Genomic DNA, 21944 nt, shown 5'->3' on the forward strand with positions numbered 1-21944 from the left:
GATATTTGAATCAGATGTATCTGGGCACATAATTTGTGCTGCTGAGACCTGCAAATTATTTCTAGGTCGTAGTATTGTATGAATATTGTCCCACTGATAAAAACAGTGCAAATAGTTCTGTCCCTTTGGATAACAGTGAAGTGGAAATAAATATAGTTAAATTTATGAAATAAAATTAAATAGGATTTTTTGGGAAGGTAAGTCTGGCCAGTTATACAAGCAACACTAGTCAGACGAGTCTGAAGATCTGAGCTGAATTGGGTGAAGCATTAAAGTTCTAGTCTGCGTCAATTACTCTCATAATAAATAATAATAATAATGTTAACTGTATTTTTCGGTATAAGTTACATCAGTCCAAAAATACGTCATGACGAGGAAAAAAACATATAAATCTCACTGGACTATAAGTCGCATTTATTCAGGACCAAGAGAAAACATTACCGTCTACAGCCGCGAGAGGGCGCTCTGGGGTAGGCTACAGGAGCACTGAGCAGCATAGAGCTAATTTTACTATTTTTATTTAGAAATGTAACTATTCATTTTTACAATTATTTATTAATGTCACACACACACACACATACCTAGTGCCTTATGACTTAAAAGATGAGAGTGGTAAATGTTACAGACATGGAACTGTTCAGTCTATTGTTGATTTTTATTTCCACTTCACTGTTATCCAAAGGGACAGAACTATTTGCACTGTATTTATCAGTGGGACAATATTCATACAATACTACAACCTAGAAATAATTTGAAGGTCTCAGCAGCACGAATTTGCCCAGCTACATCTGATTCAAATATTATGCTAATTAACAGTGAGCGTAGTTTCAGACATTACAGTGCTTCACTCGCACTGACTCTTATTCTGTCTGAAAGAATGAAAAGACAGAGCTGAAGGCTGTCAGATGAAAACCGATCCGATTCGACCAATCAGATGAAAGCAGCGTTTCAGCTCCGCCCACAAGTGCGAATGAAATATTGAAGCCATAAACCGAAATGATCAAAACACACACGGACCAACTGTCTTGTCCATCTTGTCTCACTTGAATCCGCTCCTTGAGATTTGAGTCTCTGACCTTCTGTAAGCCCCGCCTTGTTCACACAATGATTGACGTGGCGCGAGGGCGGGGACACGTGATCGGCTCGGAATGCATTTTCAATGTGCACATTGAATTTTGCTACATTTATTGCGGGACACCGAATGAAAATGCAATCGTAAGTGTCTTGACTGTGAGTGTTAATGCAATTAAGAAAAATAGCATTTAAATGATCATTTTGCCACAGTTTTTGCTTTAACATGTTTAGACATATCTAATCATTTCTGTAATACATTTTCATTTTAATTTTGCAACTTATAAAGCGTTAAAATTAATATTCATTTTACATATTAAAACTGGTGTAGTAAATGGCAAATGAAAATTATGTAATTTAATTTTCATTTTCATTTTGCACCAAACGTTGCACAAATGTATTGGAAAATGTAAATGTAAATACAGAAATGCATTGCCATTTTACATATTGCATTGTCATTTTGCATATTACATCCCAAATTGAATAATGCTACCCATATGCTTCCATAGTTAACTAGTGTACCTGGTGCACATGGCTGACAGACTTCACTGATGTCCAGATGTTGAGTCTGGTTTGTGATGGGGTTGTTCAACACACAGCTGTAGCTGTTTTTATCCTGATATTCCACCTCAAGAGGAAGAGAGAGACTGATGCTGAGATCAGACACACTGATGCTGGACAATAAACTGTTTCCTTTGTACCAGGAGAGAGTCACAGCACTCACATTCACAACTGAACACAACAATGAACAATTCTGCTGTAATGATGAAGAAGAACATTGTGAAGAGTCTCTGGTAATGACAGGAACGGGCAGAGGAGCTGGAAAACATGAGAATAAAACAAAAATAAATTAATAAACAACAGAGCTGTTATTTGTCAGGGATTTAATGTGTTGAGTGTGTCTGTGTCAGTCCCGATTCTTATTCATAGTCATTGCATAAATACATAATCAGAGAATCCAGTGTTATTATGTTAAATACTGATAATTAATGATACAATTAATATTTTTAAGCAAAAATACTTTTTTAACTTTTATTTTAACATTATTTATTTTTAAGTTTACAATTATTTAAAATATCAAAGAAATTAAGCAAGTCTTATATTTTTATACACTCATATATACACTCAATATATTTTCTACTCACCGTAGACAGTGAGACTGAATGTGTTGAGCGGCGTCTCTGATCTGCTGCTGTGTACTTTATAAAGTCCAGAGTCTGTGCTTCTGGTGTTTGTGATGATCAGAGATCCAGTCTGATCCAGCTTCAGTCTGTCTCTGAATCTCCCATCAGCACTATCATTAAATATCATTACCACATTGTTCTTTCGGTTGATTTTAGTGATGATAATGTCTTTAGGTCCAAAACTCCACGTGATCGAACCTATTCTCTGTATATCAGTATCATGAGTGTGTAGAGTGACAGAATCTCCCTCCATCACTGACACTGACTTCACTTCATCTGCACCAAACACACCTGAAGTACAATAACAGATCTTATTTGTACAGTACATACAGTAAAAGACAGCTGTGTGTTGAGGTGCTGACTGAAAATATTTTTCCATATTTTTTTTTTTTTTTTTTTTTTTTTTCAGTCATTGGTCTTTGTCCCTCTCTTTTTCTATAAATACTAAAACTAAGTTATGTTAAAATTGTATTAATGGCATATTACCTTCCAGCAGACATTTTCGAACCCAGAATACATGGCTGAAGAAAACGTTTTCAGGACATTAACAAGAATTACATAGTAGTAATGATAATAATAATAATAATAATAATAATTTATGAGATCAAAACTACCAAACGTAAAAAATGACCATGATTTTACAAATAAATAAATAAACAAACGGTTACTATTGCTATAGATAAACCATGGTAACCAAAAAACGAACCATGGTTTGCTGTACATTGACCATATTAATTATTTTTCTAAGAAAACAGACGGATGGTAAAGTTAGTACATCACATAATAAGAAAACAAACGCATTTTCTAACGGTCCTTAAAACGAAACCGAAAGTATTAAAGACTTACCGCCGAGAAGCAAAGATAAAAGAAAGATGAAAATATGATTATTCATGTTGCTGTTGAGTTCAGGCTAATAAAGATTTACAGGGGTTTTAATCAATAGATGATCCGTGTCTCTGAACTTTGTTTCTGGGCGGGGTCTCGGGGCTCGGTCTTCCAATCCCAAGCAGCAGTGATGGCGATAGGGGGCGGGGCTTGGTGGGGAAAGCCTAATCTGTTCAAATAAGGTTTAAAGCTTTAATGCGCTTGGGAATGATCTGATGTGGCTAGGACACGATTGTCAATGTTGACAAATTACTGCAAGATTTAGCAACTTTTCAGACTACTCTAACTTTTTATTTATTTATTTTAAAAGACACCTAGCAACAAATTTAGTTATTAAAAAAAATGTATTTGGACAATTAATAGCAACTTCACAAGCGATAATAAAGCGCTATTAAACATAAAAAGTTAATGAAAAAAACATCGAATGAAAAAAAGACATCTTTTAATGATTCAGAAGATAACAGTCCTCTTTTTATGTCATAAGTGTTTTTTTTTCTGGGCCCAGAAAACTGATTAAAGGTGATTATGTAGGGCAGACCAATATTAAATTAATAAAATAGTCATATGAGCATCAACTGTCAGTTTACAAAAATGTCAAAGTTATGCATATTTTTTAAGTACTGTACTTTACCATACAGAACACCATAATTAATTAGACATAATTAAAAGACAACATAAACTTTTACCCATTAATTAAACTCTATTCAGTATGCTATGGTTACCCAGGCAGCAAGCAGTTTTGGCCCAGGTCTGGCCGGATCTGGACCAACACTATGTTGCTATCTGGGTATATAGCGCTGATAGCTTCTACAGATTGTTGTGACTGTAACTATGTAATTAAGGTAGTAACAAATAAATCGATGGCAGGGCAGTGTTTGTGCTTATAATTCAGTTGGTAGTCTTCATGCCACATGATTAATTCCAACCACTGATCATAAAAATCCCCTTTCAATCAGAGCACTGTAAAAAGAAAACTGCCATACACAAACATGTCCCATGATTAATGCTGGTATGGGGATCTATGTTTCAGATCTCTTCACATATGACTGTCCCAGCACTGATCACTGTTGTGTCCTCTGCACATTTTAATGAGGGAATCTGAGCTGTGGGTAGAAATTAAGTCATGGGTAAAAAGTGAATCCAGGACAGAGTTTGGGACACCACTGTGGTGCTCCAGTATTCAGGGTCAGATTTCTTAGTCTGATAGTCTTTGACTGTGTTCATCACTGTGTGTTTGTGTGAAAATGAAATAAGAACAATATCATAATTTAATGCTGTCATCATACTATTTTCAAACCAGTGAACTGCTATCAGATAGATTTCTCCATGAAGGCCTTAGTTCAGACAAATATGTACTCTCCAGATCAGGGCCTGTCCAGACTCTGTTGGTACCCCTTGATACTAAAACACTTGTTTTTCAGTTGATCTCAACTTCACTTCAGAAAATCAAAGTTAATTAAAAAAAAATATTAAATAATGCATGAAATTAGCAAATAAATTACCTTCTTGTTGTTTTACAGTACACAAAATAACCACTAGATCACAACACAACTCCATTTAGACTTCTGGCCTATTTATGGTTTATTTTAAATGAAGACACGGTTTCACTTTATTTTAATTGTCCCTTTAACACATTCTGTTGACTGTAAGTAGCATTTTTCTTATCTACTAACTCTCATTAGACTATTAGTAGGGTATTAGTAGACTTGAAGGATTAGGGTTAGAATAAGTTGACATGGAGGCTACTTGCAAAGTTTGGAGACCATCACAATAAAGAGTTAGCCTATATTAATCAAACAGTCTACTAATACTCTAAAGAGAGTAAGTTGACATGTACAGTAAATGCAATGTTAGTTATTGTCAAAAGAATGCTCAAAAGGGAAAATCAAAATAAAGTGTTTCCAAAGACCCTAACAATTATATGGCTGAAGGGAAAGCAAGTATCAGTAAGTGACATTAAAACAAAGTTATATAAGCTGTTTATCGTAATGTACTGTAAAAGTCACAAAGTAGCGGGTCTTGAAGGGATAGTTCACCCAAAAATGAAAATTTGATGTTTATCTGCTCCCTCAGGGCATTCAGGATGTAGGTGACTTTGTTTCTTCAGTAGAACACAAATTATAATTTTTAACTTCATTTGTTACAGTCTCTCAGTTGTACAATGCATGGAAATGGTAACAGAATCTAAAAGTAAAAGAGTAAAAGATAAAAAAAAAAAACATCCACAATCAAATCCAAATTAAACCCTGCATCTTGTGATGATACATTGATGTGTACAGACACAAAACGATCAGTCTGTGCAAAAAACTGAAAAGTATATATATATATATATATATATATATATATATATATATATATATAGATAGATAGATAGATAGATAGATAGATCTTACCTCTGATCAACACAATGTTCAACCTGCTAGAACTCTTGTGAATGAGCTTCACAGCAGCAAGACATCTTTTTCTTCTTCTTGCTTTATTGTGGCTCGCAGACTTATAAGTGCATTACCGCCACCTATCTCTCAAGTAGACCATTGGACACTTTATCTACAATCTCAATTAGGAGTGTCAATGGTCCACTTAAGAGATTACCTTTATTAACTCATTATTATATAGATTATATAGAGTATATGCGATTTTGTCTTAAATTTACATTTATGCATTCAGCAAACGCTTTTATTTAAAGCGACTTACAGTACATTCAGGCTATACGTTTTACCAGTATGTGTGTTCCCTGGGAATTAAACCCATGACCTTTTCCGTTGTTAATGCAATGCTCCATCACTGAGCCTCAGGAACACTCTTGAGTCTATTAGCATCATTCTAAAAGTACATATAGAATTGACCATACTGGCACACCCTGGTTCTTGCGCTGGAGCCCCACTCCAGCGACTCCCTTTAGTCTGGACCATCAGTAAGTTGGTATGAATATGAAACCAACCGAAACATCATAGTTCCAGCATAGGACACTGTTTGCAAGAAGTTCCCACATAGCCTTGGTCAGGTGGAGATCTGGTGGTTACAAGGGAATTAGGAATGGAAGGAATAAGCACAGATGAAAAAAACCCCAAAGAGAACGAGTAGATAGTAAGCATCGCTCTGATTCGGACTAGAATGCTGATGCCTCATCTGAATCACATCTCTCAGGTCTTGCCTACCTCCCCGTGACCCACGATTCTTTTTACCGATATTGCCAGCAGGTGGAGGAGCATGAGTCGCGACAGTAGCCTTCTGTGCCTATAGACTAGGACCCATATGTTGTTCGGGATCAGACCTGGACCTCTGTGGAACGAAGGATCTGAAAGCAGTGGAGCGCGCCTTCGACTCCCTGAATTTCTCGATTACCCTTTCAATGGACTGAAAAGTTCAGAAGGCAAACCTGAGCATCGAGAAGAAAGACTTTTCTTCTCGATGCTCGGTGCTTGATATGCTTCAAGCACCGTCATCGTGTGTAATGAAGCCACAGCTTGACCTGCTGCTGCTTGTCGTAGTGGCCTCACGCCGTCCCCTTGTTAGCACAATTCCATGGCAAGTCAAACTTTGCCGTGGCGCGATTCATAAAATTCAACAGCTCTACATACACAGGGAAGGAGGATTGAGAAGGCTCTGACTCAGCTTTTTCGGCATCCTCAAACATCTCCTGCTTTTTCTGGGTAAAAATCCAGCAGAGCACGGACCTCGGTATCAGAAAGTGTTAAAGATATAACATCATTCTCCTGAGGCTCTCTCTTATCCACTGCTGACGAGCGTGAAAGGGAAAGTTCCTCTCTAAATCACTTAGGTAGATCCATCTGTAATTCCCACAAGCTCATTCTCCTCTGTGCCTCAGCAGCAGCGGGTCCTTTTCTTTCTTCCTCGGAAAGAGAGTCCTTTTTTTAATTGAAAACATGTTCACAATGCATGCAGATTGCCTCCTCAAAGACACTGCGTGCGTGTTCTTCACCTAAACGGTCACAACGAGGTGTTCCCCATAGCGACCCCTAGAGGATGCAGTTCAAGGTTACCTTGAAAGGGAACATTAAAGGGGGGGGGGGGGGGGGTGAAATGCTCGTTCACACTCAATATGCTGTTAATCTTGAGTACCTATAGAGTAGTACTGCATCCTTCATAACTCCAAAAAGTCTTTAGTTTTATTATATTCATAAGAGAAAGATAGTCTGTACCGATTTTTCCCAGAAAAACACGACCGACTGGAGGTGTGACGTGTGGCGGAGCTAAAGAATCACGAGCGCCAGTAGGCTTTTGCGTTGAGAGCGTTTGGAAGCTGTGACATTACCTTGAGGAAAAAACCATCATCCAAAACAAACCATGGCTTACAGTCAGATTCAGCCGTTTATTTATGATCCAGAATCAGATCCCGAGGCTGAAACTGAACGAGAACAGCAGCAGCAACGACTCGCTCCGAGCGGGGCTCGAACCCGGGTCTCCGGCATGGGAGGCGGAAGCACTAACAAGGAGGCAGAGATATTTCCAACACACGATCGTGACCCTTTTTCGTTGGGATTGCATTATCCTTAAGAAATAAACGATGTGAAAATACAGCGTCAACCTGGGCCTTGTTTGTAAAACAAGCATCTTCAAAATGCAGGGAACAAACACAAACACTTGCACAACTCCGTTGATGCTCTGTAAAAATAAACTCCATCCACTGGTCCCTTAATGCTGTTTTTTCTTTGGTAATCTGTGCAGGGTTGTCTTGCTCTGGCAACTAAAAATACACTTCTTTTGTGACATTTCGCGACGCTCTCGCTCTGATCAGTGAATGTCTGTTGTGCTCTCAGTGCTGTGCTATACGGGAGCGTGCTCTTCCGGCAGACGTGCCCTTAGGACCCATATAAGGAAATTCCGCTCCATCTAACGTCACACAGAGCCATACTCGAAAAAAACTTTCCGAAACTTGTGACAAACAGGAAGGAGTATTTTTGGAACAGAAATGCTCCTTCAAACATACAACTTAATTTTTGAAACTTTATCCATGTTTAGCATGGGAATCCAGCTCTTTAACAGTGTAAAAAACTCAGTATGCATGAAATAGCATTCCACCCCCCCCCCCCCCCCCTTTAAGTTTACTGTGCCTGTTTGTAGATCTGCACAATTTGACCAAACAATTTTGTTTTTATATATCAGTATGACTACTAATAATTCTGATTAAAATATAATAGTAACTAAATAAAAACATTAAACAAAGTTATAATGATAATGACTATTATTCATATATTTTACAGAAAACTGCAGGCTTATAGCTAGCCTATAATTCTTTTTAGAAAGGTCTAAGGATTTATTATAAATTATTATCATTAAAAATCATTGACAGTAATTTCTTCATTTTTGTCAGGAAATTGTATGCACACTGAGAGAGAGAGAGAGAGAGACTCCTCTACATTGGAGTTTTCCCCCCTGTTTTGACCCAAAACAAGGCCTTGTATGTGTCTTAAGTCAGAGAGTCATTTAATCATTAATTCAGTCAGCAGTTTGTACAAACAGCTGATTCATTCAGAAACGAAGCAAGTGACTGCCTTTATGAATGGTTAATTGAATCATTGATTCAACCAATTCATTTAAAAACGTGGATTCATTAATGAAATGCTGCTGTTGATCAAAGATGCACAACAGTTCTCTTAGGGCTTTATTTTCATTAGTCAAATTACTGTTATCTGTCTAAAATGAAATTATTCACACCTTTACCTTATCTTCATTTTTCCATAAAAACTATGTAACCTATTTTTGTATTTCTACCAGCCAATGATAATTTTGAAAGAAAACACGCAGTGTTCGTTATAGTAACACATGCCCCTTTCATGCACATCATACAGATCCAATGTATTGCTGTTAATGGTTATTTTAGCAAATGCCCCATAAATTCAGTTCAACAGCATTCTTTTGAAGAGGGTAAACTTTATTACTTGACTGAATCTACACATGTATTTTATGTGTTATTGTTATTGTGGGAATGTCATATTAACTTGTGGGAACGTTATTGTTACAGTTTACGCTGCCGGAAGGAACATGGAGCCAAGGAATAAACGAAATAAGGCTTTATTATATCCAACATAGGCATTATCCAAACATGGATCACAGAGGAAGACACACGTAAGTAGCAAGTAGACCCGACAAAACAGAACTGAAAGAACAAGGTTTAAGTACCTGGGATAATGGGGAAACACAGGTGGATGGAATAACTAAATTAACAGGGACATGGAACATATGGGGAATAGAATAGACACACCTGGGAACTAATCAAACCAAATACGGAAGACAGAAACTGGGTCACAGGGGCAAAAACACACTAAATGAGTCCAGGTATGTAACAGTTATATTATGTCGTGGCCACAAGATCATTTTGTCAAGGTAATGACATCCTTATATCATGGCCTCACAATGTTATGTTGAGGGAACAACATCCATTTAATGCGCAAACAAACCTGCATGACCATAGCAACCGGGGATTATGAGAGATGGATTCATTCATATTATTCATATATATTATTTATTATAAAATAAAATATTTAATTAGAATACAATATAGCCTGTATAAGAATTACAACATCACCTCTCATATGCAAATTGATTAAGCCGACAGAATGATATTAACTTGGTAAAGATCAATTGAATTCAAGACTCAAATGTGCTGCATTTTTGAACTTCAAGGCAACATAAGAATGTTGAAACAGCCAGTTAATGCTTAACCATGAACAAAGGTCACACACAGGAGGGATCATAAATGAAACGAATTGGCGCGAATCACACCACGTGCAAGGGTCGTAAAGGGGAGAAATAGAAAGCATCCTGCAGCGTTCAGGTTGCTGAAGACCGTACTACTGCAAGTAAGTTTTAAGACGCCCTTGATTACAGTTAGAGATATGTGAATAAACAGTTAATATATATTTTTTTTCAAATAATGTATTACGGGGTATTTTTTATTTTCTAAATCCCTCTTTTTATTTTCTTGATGATGTGATATCTAAAGTATTCTAACTTCCCAGTTAGGCGGGCAATCACGTGGTGAATGTTGCTTAATTGTTGTTGTTTAATTTGTGTTAAAAGAGAATGTAATAAATCAGCTGTGATTAAATAGAGTATTTCAGTTCACTTAGCTCAATAGCTACATTTATATATTCAGCCATTGTGGGAGCAATTGAAATTAATATAATAAATTGTAACGTAATGATCTAATGCTGTTAAAATTGTTAATTTGTTGCTTAAAAGTGAGTTCAAAATATATAAAACTGCACAGAAAGTACAGTTTCCCCCTCTGTAATATGTGCAATGCTAAAATAATTTAAAAATTATGTAGTTATGTTTCTACATTTACAGCTATATATTATGAAGAGTTGTATCTTAACCTGACACTGTTTGGTTACCTTATATGAAATTAATGTAATATTAACGTTAAGATTAGTTTCAGAGCCTGTGTTCTTTTTATACAGCTTGTTGGTTGCCAACTCACAATGTGTCATTGTTTTCACCTCATATCCAGGTTGTGCTGAGCAGCTGAATGTCTTCAACACAAAAATAACTGTCCTGTATGGCAGTTTAGCTTCAGTATGTCAGAGGAGCGAGGAAAGGACTCTCCATCTGAGATGAGTGTCTCAGAGGAACAGAGGTAAGACTGAGTCTGTTTTTAATGAATCATTTTAAACACTACTTAAGTTTCAGTATTGCAGTACAGTAGTACACTACAGCCAAGTGTTTATAATAAAAGTTCAGAGAGATGGGTGAAAAATGGGATAAAAGTATGTGTTCCTCTATAAGAGTCTATGAAATTCAAACCCGCCTACACTGTTCCGGTTTGTGTTGCTCTAACTCAGAAGAGTCGATCATATTTGTCTTCAAACTGATAAAATGTGTCTTTATTGCGTGTTGCTTTGGATTAAAGTGTTTGCCAAATGAAATTTGAGGACAGTTTGGTGGTGGTAACGTAAAATAAATAAATCAAAAAAGTTCCAGAAGAGACGTCTCCTTATCCAGTCAAACTAAAAGCAACAATAATATTAAGTTACTGTTATCATGTCAAAAGATAAAATCAAACAAACATATAAGTATCTCCTGCCATAAAATATATTTTTTTCTCTTTTTCTTTCTCTTTCTCTTTCTCTTTGTGTCATTAGGGAAAGATCTGAGGTTTCCAGCTCTGAGTCTGTAAAAAGTGATCAGTTGAAAGATGATATACCAGTTTTCAATGAGGAAACATCTACCAAAAGGTATTTCATGTGTTTCTTATTGGAAGTCACACATAGACTGTGTTAGGAAGTATTTAATTTTGAATTTTTGACTTCATCATAACACTTTAGAGATTAAGACTTTCTCAAAAAAAGAAAAAAAAATGCCTTACGCATTGTGATTGCTGTTGATGGGAGACAAATTATTATGCAAACTTATAGTTTGTTAAATTGTACTTAATCTAATTACCATCTGAATGAAGCCTTTTCAAATGAGACTGAGAAAACTCCTTTGTGTTATTATTAGTGACAGTTTGGGCCTATTTACATTCCCTCACTGTGTCTGTGATTGAACTTGACTGATTAAACAGAAAACTACACATAAACATTCTTCTGTTCATAGTCATGAGAATAGCAAATGCTCTTCAGATGAGATTGAAGAAGCTCCTTTAATAGTGATTTCTCTGTTCTTGTCAGTGAAAGATCAGGTTCACTTGTGTCCGGCTCTGTGAAAAGTCACCATTCAAAAGGTGATGGACCAGACTTCAGTGAGAAAACCCCATCATCTTCCAAAATTTATTTTATGTTTTTTCTCAATGTTGATCACGCATAAACTGTGATGCATTAAAAAAAAAAAAAAAAAATAGACAACAAAAAGTCACAGTTTGTTTGTCAAATCTTTGTCTAAATGTTGGGTTCACTACAATTAAACTTGCCACCGAGAAAATTTACGGATCATAAACTTCTTAAAAGTAATTAAACCAAAAGCATCAGAAGAAACTCACTGATGTGGTGAGAAGGAGTGAATACTCTTGTAACTCAGTCATACTGAGTCAATGGATAACTAACACTCAGCGTTTGTGACTGTTATAGAAGTAGGAAATGATGTTTGTTAGAGTCTAAAGTCCATGAGGGGATGCAGGATATAATTATCCGGTATTGATCATTTATTTTGTGGCAATAAAAATGCTGTTAAGACATGTCACTGACTGTTAATAGTTTTGATGTTCATGTGGGAAATGTTAGAATTAACTGCAGTTGGCGAGTCTTGGAGTAGTGTTCAGTAGCTAATTAGCTCATGTCTTCCCTTGCAGCTGAGTGAAAAATAATAATGAATGGGTATAGTATAGCATGCAGAGAGATGTGCTTTGAGAAATTAATTGGACTTAATTAGAAAACCACAATCACATTATTTTTTGCATTAGAAAAAAATAAGCCTCTGATATGGTCCGCTCTGTGTCTATGGAGATTAACCATTCAAAAGGTCATGGACCGAACTTCAGCGAGAGGAAAATATCTACCAAAAGTTATTTTATGTTTCTGTGAAATGTTATGTTATTGTTGGTCACACATAGACTGTTAGAAAGTATTTAAGTAAGCATTTATCATAAAGCCCTACAGTATTGCTTCTCAAATTTGCAGTATTGTGTTTTTTTTTTTTTTTTTTTTTTTTTTTTTTTTTTTACTTTAACGGATGAGAAATATTTATTAATGCACGGTTAAATTATAGTTTGTCACTCTGTCGCTGGTAATTGTAGTTTATCACAATTAGATTCTGTGTTTGTATCTAATTGTAAACTTATTTGCAAAATATCTAAGACTAAATCATTTTTGCTCTTGTGTTGCTAGTAAAAGATCAGGCTCAAGTGTGTCGTTTAGTGAGGAAACACCATCACAAACCAGAAGGAATTGTACATGCTTTGTTACATTCTTTAACGCTTATACTATTTAAATGTATACGCTTTTAATTTAGAGCTTCATGTCTTTTTTTATATTTAGTGTATTAATACAATGACTGTTATGTACTGTACAGTGAAGCCACAAATAATTTTCTAATGAAGACAATGTAGACTGAAACCATTAATGCTTTCACTGTGTTGTACTGTATGTGATATATCTTTAATAAATAATACAATAAATATACAGTCATACTGCATTTAATTATCATCTGCAACTCATCTTCAAATGAGACTGAAGTAACCCTTGTACTTCTTGATTTTTTTTTCTTTGTGTCATTAGAGTAAGATCAGGTTCTCATGTGTCTAGTTCTGTGTCTGTGAAGAGTGACCATTCAAAGGGAGATGTACCGAACTTCCGTGAGAAAACACAATGTAACAAGAGGTATTTCATGAGTTTCTCAAAGCATTTTACAGTGTTTAATTATTTAATTATATTTTTCAACATTATTAAACAAGCCAAGGCCTATCTCAACCCCAACCCCATAATCAAAGTGAGTGATACAACAGTGAAGGTACAGTAGATTATTTGCTCATACAGTGACTTGAATATGTGAGCTGTTATGTGAATGCTTGACTATGTAGCTGGAAGAATCTCCAGTAATAGATTTTTTTCTCTCTGTTCTTTGTGTCTTTAGTGTAAGATCAGGTTCTCATGTGCTCAGCTCAGTGTCTGTGAAGAGTGACCATTCAAAGGGTGATGTACCGAACTTCAGTGAGAAAACACCATGTAACAAGAGGTATTTCATCTCTTGCTCCAACCATCTTACAGTGATCCATGGTTTATTACTAAATTAAGCCAAATCTGTCATCATGCATAACATACTGTAGAGAATTAAATCGAGATGCATGATTCTGTAAGATTTGCTGAAATTTGTCATTGTACTGCAATATAAACAAAACAACTAACAAAAGGTATTTAATATCTTTTGCATTATAGTGATTTTATTTTCTCACTGTTGTGTATGTATTAGAACTTGATTAAATACAATAATGAATCACAGAACATAATGTATCGCAAACTGTTCATCTTTAATGAACATATTTATTTAGTTATGCAGGTAGCCACTAGGGCTCATACATTCACCATGGAAGTACAGAACAGTTCGTTTGCAACACAAGACCTCTTTAAATATGACTGAAGTACCTAGTGTGTTTTTTTTTCTCATTAGTGAAAGATCTGACTTGCATGTAACCAGCTTTGTGTCTATAAAGAGTGACCATTCAAAGGGACATAGACCAAACGTCAGTGAGAAAACACCATCACCTTCCAAAAGGTGTTTCATGTGTTCTGTTTTTTTTAATCATAAAACTGTATTTCCCATCAACCACTTTTCTGTGCTAATAAAGTACTGTAGGTAGCAGTGAGCAGCTGGTTTAGCAATGGTTTGATCATATGATATTAACAGCTGTCAACCTGATATTTATTATGTGATCATCTTCTTTTTGTGCGTGGTTTAGTAACAAAGGACATAAGTCCACAGTAAATATTGGTGCAGAAATTACACGGTGGGAAGCTCTGAAAGCACAGAAGGGATTGAAGAGTGATGTGGAACTGGCAACTTTTCTTCTCAACAGGTGAAAACACAATATACCACAATAAATTACAAAATAAATGGATATACTTTGCCAAAATGTGGAATTTGAAAAAATAATAAGTAAAAAAAAAAAAGTAACATAGTTTTGTAACAAAGTAATGTGTTTTTTTTTTTTTTTGAAGCAAAGTGGTTGTGTGCAGTGATCCATATAACAATGAAAATATAAGTTAAATGCAGCTCCATTAAAAAATATCATACATTTGAGACATCAGGTTCATGAGGAATTAATATGCAACTGTATTAAAGTCCGTTTTAACAACCAAGAGGATAGTGAAAACACATAACTCTGCAAGTAGAAGTTCATAAATGCTACAATTAATTAATATACTAATAGGTTTCTGTACAGATTCCATTTATTTATGTAAATACTTTTTAAAACTTTACTTAATATAAACAGTTTTTTTAACTGATATTCTAAGAATCCCTAATTTAAATTTCAACTCAAAAATAAAATAGTAGACGTTTCACCTGTGTGACAAAATAATTTCAGTGAATACAAAAGCACATTAACCAAGATACCAAAAATCATGTTAGTTATTGGATTTGATTCATACAAGAATATTTGGTATCTCTGTTTGATTGTTTGTTTTCACCTGCACTTTACCTTGCTGATGGTCTATTCTGTTAGTCCTGGGAAACTTGGAGTGCATTTCTTGCCTATCATTTGTACCTACATACATTGTTTGTATTTTAATATGTTTTTAATGTATAGGTAGGAAGTGAGTTTTTTTCCTAATTTGTTTTCAGGATCTTGAGAAAAAAATAATTGTATTTATGAAGAATGAGCTGGAAAAGTTTAAGAAAATATTAAATAGAGAGAATACACAGTACTTTGTGCAGGACTTTATAGACGAGATGCGTGATATCAAAGAAGCAGCTCTTGATATCACACTCTTTTTCCTGAATGATATGAATCAAGCTGAGGCTGCAGATGCTCTACAAGGTAAGGGGTTCATAGGCATAACAATCTGTCATTGTTATTTATAAAATATAAAATGGTGTATATCTTGATAAATATATTTTCTTTTCTTCTTGTTTGTGTGTTAGATGAGCTGGTCCTCATTCATCAGCGACCACTAAAATCAAACCTGAAGAAGAAATATCAATCTGTATCTGAAGGAATTACTAAGATCGGTGACTCCAAGCTTCTGAAGAACATCTACACAGATCTCTGTATGACTCTGAGTGTTAGTAAACAAGTTAATACCCAAAATGAAGTAGGACAAGTTCAGGCTGCTGATAGATGACATGAATCACGAGAGATTCCTGTTGAATGCAAAAATTTGTTTGAAGCACCTGAACAAGACAAGGAGATCAGAACTGTACTGACAACAGGAGTTGCTGGCATCGGAAAATCCATCTCTGTGCAAAAGTTTATTGTGGATTGGGCTGATGGTAAAGAAAATAAGGACATTACTTTCATATTTCCTCTTGCATTTCGAGAAATTAACTTAAAGGAGAAAGAAACACAAAGCTTGACAAGTCTTATACATCAGTTTTTCCCAGAGATAAAAGGACTAAATCTTGCAAGAAATGATAAATTTAAATTAATGTTCATCCTTGATGGTTTGGATGAATGTCGTCTTCCTCTGAACTTTGAGGGTAATGAGACTTGTCGTGATGTAACATCACAAGTCTCTCTGGATGTTCTCCTCACAAACCTGATCAAGGGAAATCTGCTTCCTTCTGCTCTCATCTGGATCACCACCAGACCAGCAGCTGCCAGTAAGATTCCTCCCGAATGTGTTGACCGCGTGACAGAAGTACAAGGATTCAATGATGCACAAAAGGAGGAGTACTTCAGAAAAAGATTCACAGATGTGGATCTGGCCAATGAAATTATTAATAATGTTAAACAATCAAAGACTCTGTTTATCATGTGCCACATCCCAGTCTTCTGCTGGATTACAGCCACTGTTCTCCACACTGTAAAAAATGATTCACTTTATTTACTCAATAAAATTGTTTAAAATGTTACATTCAATATTATTAATTAAATTTAACACTTTATAGTTAATTATTAATAATCAAATTAGATGGTTACAACCAACCATTCAAAATGAGTAGAATAACATGAAAAAATTAATTACAATTTTCACAAAAATATTGATTTTATTGAAAACAAAGAAACAAAAAACACTATGCTAAAGAATACTATGTTATACATGCCAGGCCAGTTGTTTGGGATCATGAAACACTATACATGTTCACATTTTTGTTGCTTAAATAGATATGATACAGGGATCATGTTCAGAAGTTTGTGTCTTCAGTCCCCCAAAAGTTATTGAAGACACCTAAGGTTCACAAACAGAATCACTGAAGGAAAAAAAGGTACATTTATAGGGTTACCATTATAGTGGTCAGTGTTTGCTTTAGTTGGGCTCTTGACCCTTGACTTTTTAATGTTACATTTTGTACCCCTGTTGTAACTGAATTATAACAGCTAGATTTGCTGACAGAATTGCGGTGGTCCTGGTTATAATCTAGCACAATATTTGTTTGGCCTGAGCATTATAAATTGAGTCTGTTCTCGGAGACAAATTGACTTTCATTAAAGCAACATCTGTAATTATGCAATAGAAGACCTGGATTTTTATGTGAAATCCAGAGTTTAAGAATTCTGATTAAGAAAAAAAAATGCGATGGAGAAGGGAAACTTTCTCTTTGGCACTAAGTGACATCAAGAACCAGCATATGATTCTCAAGAATGGTGACAGACAGCATGATGGGATCCATAAATTAGTTTTGATTGGTGGCACCCAGAATGCAGTGCAGCAAGATTTTTGATGGTCACCATTGTTGAGATTCTCAGGCTGATTCTTGATGTTTGTGTGCCTAAGTAAAATTTCTTTTTTTTTTTTTTTTTTAATGTCCAGACCTTATGCTGTTCAAACATAGGACAACTGAAATCCAGACCAAATGCTGTCAAAACAAACAACACCACCTGATCTTACTCTTTATTGGCTTATCTAGCGGCAATCTCACAATTACAGCAACCAAAAAAAGTTGTTTGAAAGGTTAAGGGTAAAGTTCCCAACTACAGCAAACACTGACCACCGTAATGGTAACCAACATTTAGATTATTCTCCTGCAGTGATTTTGTTTGTTAACATCAGGTGTCTCCAGTTTTGGTAGCTTGAAAACATGAGCTTTTGAACATGATGCCTGTATCATCTCCATGTAATCAACTAAAACATGACTTTGTAAATTACATTTTTGGGCTGTGTTTCTTAGTCGCCAACTACTGGCCTGGTATGCATAACATAATGTTCATAGTGTGTTGTTTTTCTTAAAGAAATGTTATTTTTTTGTTGTTGTTTCTATTTGTTTAAACTTAGCTTATTTTTTGTGCTATTTAACTCATTTTGAATGGTTAATTTCTAAGTATCTCATTTGATTAATTCTAATGAATTTTTATGTGTTAAATTTAATTAATAATATTGCTTGTAATCTGTTGCCACGATTTTATTAACTAAATATAATGTATTATTTTTAACAGTGTACACCAACTACACACGCATTTCCTATCATGTATGCCTATGAAAGATGGTCAAACCAATCACAGTAGGTATGGGGCGGGTTAATTTGTGCCACCCCGCCTCTATATGCAGGCTGCAGCTGGGTGCTTCTCGTTTTATCCAACAAAACCGATATTTTTAAATATATTTTAATTTTTTTTTTTTATGTTATTTTACTCATTTTGAATAATTTCTTTCAAGCATCTCATTTGATTAATTCCAATTAATTCTAATGTGTTAAATGTAATTAACAATATTGCTTGTAATCTGTTGCCACAATTTAATTGAGTAAATATAGAGTATCACTTTTTACAGTGCAGAACATTTTAGAGAAGAAAAGAAATAATGATGTGAGAAATCAGGCTGATGAAGACTTCAAAACACTGCAGGAATCAGATACTGAAGACAGTCCCAAGACTCTGACACAAATGTACACACACTTTGTGCGCTTTCAGATGTTGCGCAGCAGACGAAAGTATGATGGTGAATACACACCAGATGTTTCCTGGGATAAAGACGCCATCCTTTCACTAGGGAAACTGGCATTTCATCAGCTGCAGAGAAACAATCTGCTCTTTTATGACACAGATCTGGAAGAATGTGGTATTGATGCCTACCAGGCATCAGTGTATTCAGGCATGTGTACCCAGATCTTAAAGGGGGAAACAGGGATCATTCTTGGTACCACTTTCTGCTTTGTTCACTTGAGCATTCAAGAGTTTATTGCAGCCCTTTATGCACATCTGTTTCTAGACATTCACAAGAAAAGTGTGTTTAATCATCATGAATCTACAGAACAAGAAAACAAAAATGAAACCATGATTGATTTGCTCAAGACTGCAGTGGACAAGGCACTTGAGAGTGAAACTGGACACCTGGATCTTTTCCTTCGCTTCCTTCTTGTTCTGTCACTCCAGACCAATCGTCCTCTCTTACGAGGACTGTTGACACAACAAGATGGCAATGAACAGAGCAACAGGAAAATAGTTCAGTACATCAAGCAGAAATTAGAAGAAAAAAAGATGTCTCCAGAGAGATCCATAAATCTGTTCTACTGTCTGAATGAACTGAATGATCAAACTCTGGTGGAAAAGATTCAGACTCAACTTAGAGAAGGAAGTCTCTCATCTTCTGATCTTTCTCCTGCTCAGTGGTCTGCTTTGGCCTTTGTTTTGTTGACATTGGAGGAAGAGCTGGAGGAGTTTGAGCTTCAGAAGTTCAAGAAATCAGACGAGTGTCTCTTTAGACTACTGGAAGTTGTGAAAATCTCCAAAAGAGCTCTGTAAGTAATATAAGTAAAAACAAAATCACTATAGTTCTTAATTATTCATTTAAATTGAGTGTTACAATAATTTTAAACACTACTCAGAATAACTTGTATTCTGTGTTTTCTTTATTTCTCTTCTAGGCTAAATTATTGTAATTTAACAGATGAGAGCTGTTTAAATTTGGCTAAAGCTCTTGGATCAGATAACAATCTGATAGAGCTGAATATGAGCAATAACAATCTAAAGGATTCAGGAGTAAAGCAGCTCTGCATTGGACTGGGGAATATTACGAGTAAATTGGAGATACTGAAGTAAGATGTGACAACAGATAAATTCCATAATTGTTCTAGATTAGGGCTGTCATGATATTAGATTTTTCATATCACGGTTATTGTGGCCATAATAATACACAATATCGCTATTGTTATTTATCTATAGAAACCTTGGGGGAAAAAGACAAGACTCTGGCTTATTCTGTCTTCTTTGAAGCTCCTATGAATTAACAAGAGACAAAATACTGTCAAATTCAACAATATGATCAATAAATATAAATGGTAACACTTTACAATAAGATGTAAATACATACAATACATTTATTACAAAATGTTTAAATATTTGTTAATGTTAATTATAATAGCCTTTCATTTTTTATGTTAGTTCAAATTGTATTAATGTTTGCAGACACAACTTTTGATTTTAATTATGCATAAGTAAATGCTGAAATTAACATGACATAAGATGAATCAATTATCATAAGAGAACTGTTTATTTATAATATTGCGTTTAATTCTAATACCGGTATATCATCACATATTAAATGAACACAATATTGATAATTGTTGCTTTGAATATCACGGTTACCGCCAACAAAGGTATATTGCAACACCCCTAATATATATATTTGTATAATAATATAATGTATATATATATATATATATATATATATATATATATATATATATATATATATATATATATACATATATATAATTTTTTTTTTTTTTTTTTTTTTTACCTTTATGTTTAAACCTTACTGTAAGTAGCTGGGAACAGCACATCCTAAACACATTTGCCCCATTGAGCGAAAGGTGACATTTACATAAAAGAATCGGTCTTAAAATTGATGTGAAACAAATCATCAAATCAAAATAAAGTATTGCTTTATAACTTCAATGCTGTTCGAGATAATTTCAAGTATGACTTTCAGATGACAAATTACAGTCAGGCGAACAATCTAAATCCTCCAAAATCTTAATTGATCTTCATAGATCTGATTCATTGTCTGTTATCTTTCTGTCTTCAGTCTGCGTGGATGCAGTTTTACAGAAACATAATATTTTGTAAGGAGCTTGAGTATTTTTTGATCTGGTGAAGTCAAGATGACTTTCTTTCTATGTCTTTACAGAATGTTTTATTTTCTGTTTTTCTCTTTTCCTCAATCTAGGTTAAGAGGCTGTAAAATGACAGATGAAGGATGTTCAGCTCTGACTTCAGCTCTGAAATCAAACCCATCACATCTGAGAGAACTGGACCTGAGTGAGAATAAACTTGGAGACTCTGGAGTGAAGAACCTCAGTGATCTACTGAAGAACCCACAATTCAAGCTGGAAATACTAGTGTTAGTATATACTGTACAACAGTTAAAGTACAGTGTGGTTAAAAAGTCACTGTTTAGTTAAACAGGCCCAGTTTACAGTATTTAAACTGTAGCACTTCATCTTCATCATGCAACTGTATTTCTCTAATAGTCAAACTTAATAATACGTCTAACTAGGAAATAATTGGGTTTAATTTAAAGTTTTTGATAAACCGTATTGGTTGTGAACATGTTCTGCAGAAATATTATTTACATTTGCTGCTTGCAACAGTGGATGAGAGACAAAAAAATAAATGTGTGTCTCTAGTTTATGATTGAAAATAAAACAACAGCTAACAGTTAAACTATGGCAACTAAAGACTATATAGAGGACTATATGCCTACTGTTGCTCTTTTATAAGATGCTTGAACCATTGTCCTTTCTCTTTCTGTCTGTCAGTCTGTGTAAATGCAGTATTAAAGAGAAGCAGTGTGTCTCCCTGACTTCAGCTCTGAAATCAAACCCATCACACCTGAGAGACCTGGACCTCAGTGAAAAATGTACTTAAACACACAAGAGTGAAAACATTTTATGATATACTGAAGGATTCACAATTAAAACTGGAAAGATTGAGGTGAGGAACATTCACATACAAGAAACAATTAGTGTTTTGGTATTTTATATAAACAGTATGAAAATAAAAATTTGCCTAATTTCTCTGAATGCAGGTTAAGGTCTTGTGATATAAAAGCTGATGATTGTTCAGCTCTGACTTCAGCTCTGAAATCAAACCCATCACACCTGAAAGAGCTGGACCTGAGTGGAAATGAACTAGGAGACTCTGGAGTTGAAAACCTTGGTGTTCTGTTGAGCAGTTCACAAAGCAAGCTGGAGAAACTACAGTTAGTATCATCATTACTCTGTGCAGCAATTACAGTGTGATTTAAA

At 35.0% G+C, this 21944-nt stretch overlaps 2 protein-coding genes across 12 annotated transcripts in view; one reads left to right on the plus strand and one right to left on the minus strand.

Moving 5' to 3' along the window:
- The window catches only part of LOC127986815 (hemicentin-1), a 159527-nt gene that overhangs the window by 20926 nt on the left and 116657 nt on the right, over positions 1-21944 (minus strand). For 6 of the 11 annotated variants that reach the window (XM_052589072.1, XM_052589075.1, XM_052589074.1 and 3 more), the window contains exon 5: positions 1594-1699. In XM_052589072.1, the coding sequence (XP_052445032.1) occupies positions 1594-1699 (106 nt within the window). Of the gene's footprint in view, positions 1-1593; positions 1891-2216; positions 2547-2741; positions 2777-3101; positions 3257-21944 lie in introns of those variants that run through there. The other 5 variants (XM_052589077.1, XM_052589076.1, XM_052589071.1 and 2 more) reach the window with 5 other exon arrangements.
- On the plus strand, positions 19858-21869 carry LOC127986839 (ribonuclease inhibitor-like). Its single transcript, XM_052589109.1, has 4 exons — positions 19858-19973; positions 20864-21037; positions 21456-21630; positions 21725-21869. Exons 1-3 carry the CDS (start codon positions 19954-19956, stop codon positions 21562-21564), a joined length of 303 nt encoding a protein of 100 aa, XP_052445069.1. The 5' UTR covers positions 19858-19953; the 3' UTR covers positions 21565-21630; positions 21725-21869.

The sequence above is a fragment of the Carassius gibelio genome, chromosome B22 (genome assembly GCF_023724105.1).
Source record: "Carassius gibelio isolate Cgi1373 ecotype wild population from Czech Republic chromosome B22, carGib1.2-hapl.c, whole genome shotgun sequence".
NCBI classification, from domain to species: domain Eukaryota; kingdom Metazoa; phylum Chordata; class Actinopteri; order Cypriniformes; family Cyprinidae; genus Carassius; species Carassius gibelio.